The sequence below is a fragment of the Aphelocoma coerulescens genome, chromosome 14 (assembly GCF_041296385.1).
Source record: "Aphelocoma coerulescens isolate FSJ_1873_10779 chromosome 14, UR_Acoe_1.0, whole genome shotgun sequence".
Lineage (NCBI taxonomy): Eukaryota > Metazoa > Chordata > Aves > Passeriformes > Corvidae > Aphelocoma > Aphelocoma coerulescens.
The window spans coordinates 10809129-10817233 of record NC_091028.1 but is presented as its reverse complement, the minus strand read 5'-3'; the positions used below and the strand labels follow the sequence as shown (position 1 = coordinate 10817233).

Below are 8105 nucleotides of genomic sequence, written 5' to 3'. Positions count from 1 at the left end.
ATTAAATAGTGCTCCAAAAGTAGGCTTTGGGTGGACTTTTTTAGTCACTTCAGTTATTTATTTATAAAGTTTAATTACTGTCTTTTAACTCTCCACTGTAATAATTATTTCCTGATTGCTTTAGCTAAATTACTCCTCTGAAGTCAGTGGCCCAACAAGCCCTGACATGAGAAGCAGCAACCCTGCACTTTCAAAAGTGCCTAATTTTGAACGGCCACCTCTAGGGAAGTGCTCCTGATTTGGGAAGGTGCTGAGATTCTTGAGCACCTGCAGGTCCCTGGAGTCCCTGGTGCCTGGCACTGAATGAAACACAAACTTTGCTGCATAAACCATCACAGTTCCATGGATTCCTTCTTAACCTCTCAACTCCTGCTATGCCTTCACCAAGGTTCTTGATTAACCCAAGGCTTCCAATACAATTTCAGGCTTTTCTTACAGAGGTCAAAAGGTTTGGCTTGGTTTGCAGATGTGACAGATGTTATGTGCTCGAGGGCATATTGTTGGAGGAGAACTTCCATGTGAGAAGATATTTAGCACCAAATCCATATCCAGGGCTGCAGGACCACTAATTTGGATGTACTAATTGCTGGGGAATGACATGTACTGAAGGGCTCTTTGATGGTTGAAGAATCTGAGGAAATCAACAGTCCAGGCCTTTTCATGTCCAGTTGTCTGAGAAGCTGCATGACTTTGTTGAGTGGCTGCAGCTACATCTCAAATTCCCTGATTTCCTAATTATTCTCTTCTCCATATTCCATGTACAAGGCAGGGAAGCAGCGATGCAGAGAGAGGAAGGGAACAGTCCTAACAGTGTTGAGTTGTCCATGTAATGTGGCCTCAGTTTAAACCTCTCAGGGCAGAGCTAAGCAGCCTTTGCAGGCTCTTCTGACATTTCCTCAGTCCCTTCTCCTTCCAGTTGGGAAAAACAAACTTGCCTGCCCTGTGCCAAGATCCCAAAGAAAGAACAGAAGTTTGTTTTGAAGAGTTTAGATGCCTGTACCTGCCAAAATGAGGCAAGATTGACTTTTTGCAACTAGCTTCCTACCAGCTCCTCAGCCAAATGAACACAGAGGACAAGAACACTCCAGTTCCACTGTAGCCTTCCAGCTCCTTGCCATTCTCTACTCCTCTGGCTACAGAAACTGGGCAGAAGCTGCTGTGTGACTACCTAAGCTTTAGGTTTCTGTTTGTGTCACATTTTTGTTACCCTGCTTCAGAAACTGCCTTTACCTGGTGATTAAAGCAAGTTACCCACTCTCAAGATCTCCCTGAGCTTCAGCCTTCCTCTGGGTTGTGTAGCACCATCATAAACCCAGATGAGACTCAGCAGACACAGAAATAAAACCATCCCTCCCTCTGCATAAAGCCACAAAGCACTAGCAGAGTTTCCCCTGGTGGCTTCCACTTTAACCCTGCAGTGCTGCTCTCCCTGTGTTCCTGCTCTCCCAGGGGCCCAGATTGCTCCGTGCTCTGTGGCAGGCAATGGAATCAAACACTGTATTAGCAGCCCCATAATAGCTATGCTCAGTGGAACCCAGCTCCCTTCATTAATCCAGAAAATGAGAGTTGTTTTTGTACATTTGAGAAGCTAATTATTTAAGGGAATTAAGGCTCATCAGATGCTGGAGACTGAGTTTGGTTTTGCATCCCAGGGGATGGAAGGAGACCAAGGGAAGCTGGTTTTGCACAGGTGAGCAGTATAGCAACTAACCAGTCCTGGAGCTGGGAACAGATCCCTGACTACCTGATGCATAAAAGCCCCTCTCTTTGTGTATCTCTGTTCTTCCAGACATCATCCAATGACTCAGAGAAATTGTGGATGCCCAGTAATGCCCAGAGAAGTTATGAATGCCCCACCTCTGGAAGTGTTCAAGGCCAGGTTGGATAGGGCTTGAAGCAACCGGGTCTAGTGGAAAGTGTCCCTGTCCATGGCAGGGGGTTGGAACTGGATAATCTTAAATGTCTCTCCCAACCAAAAGCATTCTGTGATCCTGACTCCGCCCATTCAAATAGATTTTTTAATCACCACTGATCAAATAACTATAGTTTTTTTTTTTCCTACCAGGAAAAGGTGTTCTCCACTTGAGGGTGACCTAACCTTTATATTTTGCAATAAATCAATATTGCCTTGTCTCAGGTGGGTTTTTAGAAAGGGAAACAAGCTCATACCATTTGTTCTCCCATAGTCTGCTGTCCTTCAGCCTTACCTTTGACCACCATACTCAGAGAAGGGTTTAGATAGAAATGCTGTTCCCTGACCTAACAAGGGACCTTCCAGTGCCTTGGGAAACCGAAGACGAACTGGGTGAAAACCCCCCTCGTCTGCGAGAAACCACAGATGAGGCCAGATCTGCTGTTCTAAACAAAGTTTTTACAACAGAATGACTTGTAACAGGAGATGGGTGCTTTTGACATTCTTCCCAGAAAGTGACAGAAAATCTATTGATGCTATTGCCAATAAGTATAGGCTAAGGAACAGGGACTTGGTTCTGATACTGTCACTGGATGGATCCCCTCTTCATTACAAGCAGCTTGCCAAGAACAAATGTTTCAAATTTTATGAAGATAGCCAGTGTCCTGTGTTCTTCAGAGACTGAGGGAGTGAACTGCTCTGTGTGTTCAGTTGAAGCCAGATGTTAAAGTATTGTCTGGATGTAATTGGCTTGACAAATAGCAGGAGTGACATTTTAGCTCCATTCAAGTCAGTGGCAAAATTCCTGTTGAGTTCAGCTGGGGCCAAGATTTCATCCTCTGACAGTGCTGACGGGAAATCTAACGAGTAATCTTCAGTAAAATAAGCACAGGCGTTGTGTTTTTCTAGGACTGTTTTCAATCCATGGGCCATGAATCCTTGGAGTCCTGTGCACTGCTATGAAGAAGTCTGCAGAAGATCTCAAAGACAAGGAATTTTAGTGTCAGTACCTGTAAATTCGCTATACGTGGGTCCACGATTCCAAGGGAGAATGTCAGGAGCTGATTACCAAATTCAGAGTCAGCTTGATCCATCAAAATCCACCTATCTGTGCAGTCCTTGGACTGACAATCATCATTCCAGCAGGATCTGCACAGCTGAACCAATCCTTTGTCATGGAATGTTGTAGAGTCGAGAAGCTGCTCTGTCTCCTATACTAAGACTGAGCCACGTGGAAATCTCTGCTCTGGCACCTACCAGGTGCTGTTACCACTGGATTGGGATGAAAACAAGGCTTTTTAGAGAAGCTGGTGTAGCTGGGACTACACAACCCATCTGGTTTTGTAGCAAGGTCAGTACTCCGTCCCCAAGAAAAATGACAGGTACCAGTGTTTCCCTACAGACCTTCAGGTGTCTGAGGTAACTCAACTGAACTTTGTAGGGAATCAGAAGCCATCAGTTTCAGGCAGAATCACACAATGGATTCTGCCTGTAGTATCTCCAGAGCTTTAAGCCCTGCAGCCAGACAAACAACCTCATCTACTTTAAAGCCTTTGGATTAAGCAATGGCAGTACTACTTAGATGGAAGTTCAAAATGTTTGGATAACAAAAGGCTTGAGCTCAGGGGGAAAAAAAATCACTGAATATTAAAAATAGGGTAATTTTTAAGAGTTAGAAGTATTCTTTTTAGGCTTTAAAATATTTTTCTGTGTGTGTGCTGGTAAGCAGAGTTGTTCTGTAAGTTCTTTCCTTTTAGAATGTGGAAGAACTTGTATTTTTTAGAGTGCCTGAGAAAACGCAGGAGAGGTACTGAGGAGTCTTCATGTATTCTGTATTGGTTACTAGCATGGAGAGCCCCTGTGCTTGCAGGAGCAAAGCTCCTGAACATCCCCCTTCAAATCCACTCATAGAGCCAGGGGCTTCAGCCTCTTGCAGGTCCAAACTTAGGCCAGCTTCACTTGTACTCCAGGGTTACAGGAGGAATCCTACCCAAATCCTTCATGTTGCTCACACACCTGATCGAAAAGAAAGGTTCCTGTTTCCCTGAGAACTACAAAGGACATTGTAACACATATCACAGCAAAGCATGCCCGAGTGATGAGGTAACAGTTGATTCATGGCTATCCAGAGGAGTCTAGGAGTGCCACCTTGGGATGACATGGATAGAAGAGACAGTTACTTTGCTTTTCCATGTGAAGAACACTGCTTCTCCCCAGCTGAGCTATCATGGAACGCAGATGACTCTCTGGAGGAAGACTTTGCTGCACATTTGCAGTGTGTTTTAGCTACTATCAACATTTATATTCCACTGGCATTTGAGGGTAAGCACTAATTGGCATAATCATCAATGCTTTAAAATGAAAAATTCCTCCAAGAGACACAGGAGGGATTGAAACTGTTTCCTTCCCTCAGAGGCAAATCCTTTCCCAAGCTATCTGCTGCACCAAAAGGTTTTATTCTAGAAGAATTCCCAAACTATGCCCAAGAGTAAAGTAAACTACAGCAAACTTGTAAACTCGTGTGTGTGTATGCGCAGCAAGCCACCCTGATTTGACAATTACTACCTGACAAAATGTTGTCACTATTTTCCACTCCTATTTTGTTTTGGCTGCCTCTCTGTGCTGTTGTGTCACCTTTAGTGTGTGGGCTGCAACAATCAAGAAATGTTTGTAGAGTTGGAAGTTTTTATATTTCATAGGCAAGATTCTGGTGTCTTCACAGGACAGAAAGCAAAGGGTTTAATGGCACATATAGAGTTTTGCCTCAAGCTCCCCAAGTCAGGAGCTGGCCTCAAAAAATCTCAAAACCCACTGTTTTCTACACTATTCCAAAGTCCATTTTTACTCTGGTTCCAGTTACCGCAATCTAGTTTAAATAAACCCTTTTTTATGGAGAATAAGGTGCCAAGAAAACCTTGAGGGAACTTTTAAGTTTGAAAGGTAACGTCTATACTTTGGAAATGTCCCATGAGAGTTGATCTTAAAATTTCTACATGCTGCCTTTAGGAAGTGACATTGGGTCTCACCAGGTGTGGTCCAGGATGGGTATCCTGCATGTGGGTTCTTTGTGGCTCAGAGGATTCTCCTCACATCCTCAGCAGGGCTTCAAGTGATGGGCAGAAACCTCCAGGACAGAAGTAGTTAACTGTGCTAATTGCTCTGGAAATGGCCAGAGAGAAAGATCAGTATTTTTCCAAAGGAAATTTGTCTTAGAGAGGGAACAACTTAAAAATGCAGGTGTTTCTTAAAACAATTGCATTTAAACTCACAATTCTTGTTATTTCTGCATAAGACACCACACCCTACAGGGAGTAAACACAGGGACTCTGCAAGACAGAGTGGCACAGAAATCTCCGTGAAAATTTCAGAGTCTGCAGGACATTGAACATATGTATTGTCTCTTTAGCATCCTGTTTTTTCAGCGAGATGGACTTAAATTTCATTGGCAGAAGTTTTCTCTTTTATCTTTATCTCCTGTTTTGATGTGGTAGCCATGGAGAAAAGCCCCAGATTAGTAACAGTTGGTTGGTGCAGAATAAGAATAACTTTCTCCTTGTATTTAGACTGTAGCAATATCGGGGGTTTTGCTTAATTGGAAATACTCAGAGAATAATTATTAGATGCTGTTAGGACATTAATCGCCCATCCCATTCCCTTCTATCCACCTTGAGCTGGTAATCCTTAACTGCCCTCTTTTCTGAAGGATTTTTAGGTGGCTTTCACCGGGAAGGGGCTGGCTCTCTTTGACTCTTGCTTTTGAAAACTGGGTAATTCTCCTGGAAGTTGGGTTAACACAGGAAGAACGTGCAGCACCAATTCCTGTTCCCTTTCCAAGAGGTGTAGGCTGCACTGTGATGACTTAATAGGTCTAAGACATAGGGTCAAAGACAGGGTACAGCCTCCCTCCAGATTTCACTACTCATCTTCTGAAACATTCAGTGCAATTTGTGTACACAGTGGGATAATCGTGCCCTTTCCTGACTCTTGGCATCTTTTTTTTCCACCTCTGGGGCAATTCCAGGTGTATCACTGGAGCGTAATCCCCAGACTGCGTGGAAGGGGGATTTCTGGGAAAGACTAACAAGCAGTGTGAGCCAGGAGATGGAACAATTACAGGTGTCCCACACGGACGGACAGTGTGTCCTGCTGCTGCCTCAGCCTGGGGGTACAAACCCAGCTCTTTTTTTAGCCCTACTTTGCCACCAAACCTTCTGGTTATATACAAATAAAAAACTAAGTCTCCTACTACCTACCTCGCTTTCTTTTTAAAACAGCAGCACCTCTGGAGGAAATGGAAAGTCCTCAGGTGATTGTTACGAATTTTTTCCTTTTATTTCGCGCAAGCTGCAGCAGCAGGTCAGGAAACTGGACACGATATGAAAATCTGCAAGGTGAAGATTTCAAGGTTACAGCTCCCGAGAAATGTGATTAGCACACACTGAAAAATGGGATTGGTGAAATAATGTGGTGGCACTTCACCACTTATTTCCTTGTTGCACAGTGTTTGCAGTGCTTGTCTAAGAAGCCTCTGCAAAGCCTCCGGTCTCTCTCTTCAGAAACCACGGCAAAATTCCTATCCTTTCCCTCTTGCCTCACTCCATTATGTAACCCTACAGTGTGTGTGTGGCATACAAGCTGAAAACTGTGTACAGATTCCAACATTTTTCACTGTCTTCCCATTTCCTTGTATAGGAAAAAGCTGAAATAACACCAGTTCTGGTTATACACCGCTTTTGTTTCTTCCCTATGGAAACACCAGGATGCAGGCTGGCGGTATGGAGGGACCATATATGGTCCTGGAAGCCCGTCGGAGTGTGGCGCGGAGCTTCTCCCGGGAGCCCCGCGATCCCTCTCCTCTCAGGAGATCCCTCTTCCCTCAGGAAACCACTGAGCGAACAGCGAGTGCGGAACCAGCGGATGTGACAGCAGCGTAGGCTGCTCTGGGAGGGACCGCCCCCTCGCGGCTACCACCAATCCGCTCTCCGCTTGCAACGTGACTGACATTCACGTTAACCAATCATACTGCCGCTCCCACCACATAGACTCCACCTCTTATCTCTGTTGGTCGGATAACCTGTCAATCGCCGAGCCGTTCCGCCTCTTTCCGGCGGGGGAAATGCTAGGTAGGAAGGGTGGAGGGGGAGAGAAGAAAGGAAAAGAAACCAATGAGACGCTAGAGAAGGGTAGATGGACATGTAGATGGACCAATCGTCGCGCTCCTTCCCCCCGCCCCTCCCTCCCTCCCTCGCGGGCGGCGGGGCAGAGGGGGCGCTCCTCCCGCACCCGCCCCGTTGGTCTATCCCACTCCGGGCCGGGCGGGCTGGGTTGAGTGAGCGGCTCGGACCATTGCTCGCGGCGGGCGGGGGGGGCGCGGGCGAGGCGGAGGAGGAAGGAGCCGGCGAAGGAGGCGGGGGGGCGGTTTAAAGGGACAAGAGCCGTGCGGGCGCCGGCGGGGGGAGTCGGAGCGGCGGCGGGCGGGGACTCACCCCCTTCCCTACACACGCCCGCTCGCACCGCGGCCGGGGTCGCCGCCGCCAGCGCCCCCCTCCCCTCCGCCCGCCGCTTCCACAGCGGCCTCTATGAGGTAGAAGGGAGCGGCGGCCACTCCGGGGGCGGCAGCGGCCGCTACAGCCGCCGCCTCCTCCTTCTCCTCGCCTCAGAGCGCCCCATCTTTGTGTGTGCGGGAGAAGGGCGGGAGGGAGTGCGCGCTGCCCGCCCGCCGCGCTTTGTTCGGAGCCGGGGGGCCGTGGCGGAGCCCCGGCTCTATGTGCCAGCGGCTCCCCGGCGGCGGCGGCGTGAGGGGCCGGAGCCCCTGAGGGCGGGGGGGCCCCGGCCCGTGTCGGTGCTGCGGGGCGGGGGAAGGGGCCGGCTCGCTGCCCGCCGGCCCGGCCCGTGTGCGGGCGGATTGATGTGGGGGGGTCTGACATGAGTCCGCCGGCGGCCGGGTGCTGCCATGTGACCGGCTTCAAGGTGGAGAACTGGAAGCAGAACCTGCGGGCGATTTACCAGTGCTTCGTGTGGAGCGGCTCGGCCGAGACCAGGAAGCGCAAGGTACCGGGGGCGGCTCACATCCACCCCCCTTCCCTTCCCTCCCTCCTTCCCTCCCTCCCCGACCCACCCGCCACCGCCTCGGGGAGGGGACGGGTCCGGTCCCCCTCCAACCCTCCCTCGTTCCCTCCCCACGGGGCAGGTG

At 48.6% G+C, this 8105-nt stretch overlaps 1 protein-coding gene and 1 long non-coding RNA gene across 4 annotated transcripts in view; one reads left to right on the top strand and one right to left on the bottom strand.

Annotated features, from left to right (window-relative positions):
- Positions 1-2804: 2804 nt before the first annotated feature.
- LOC138118983 (uncharacterized) lies at positions 2805-6798 on the bottom strand. Its single transcript, XR_011155346.1, has 3 exons — positions 6166-6798; positions 4939-5071; positions 2805-2892 (listed from the first exon to the last, which is right to left on the bottom strand). It is a non-coding gene; the product is annotated as an uncharacterized lncRNA (long non-coding RNA).
- Positions 6799-7343: 545 nt separating this feature from the next.
- USP22 (ubiquitin specific peptidase 22) overlaps positions 7344-8105 on the top strand; it is a 95923-nt gene continuing 95161 nt past the window's right edge. The window contains exon 1 of one of the 3 annotated variants that reach the window (XM_069029646.1): positions 7344-7963. In XM_069029646.1, the coding sequence (XP_068885747.1) occupies positions 7838-7963 (126 nt within the window). In that variant the 5' untranslated portion in view covers positions 7344-7837. The remainder of the gene's footprint in view (positions 7964-8105) is intronic. The other 2 variants (XM_069029645.1, XM_069029644.1) reach the window with 2 other exon arrangements.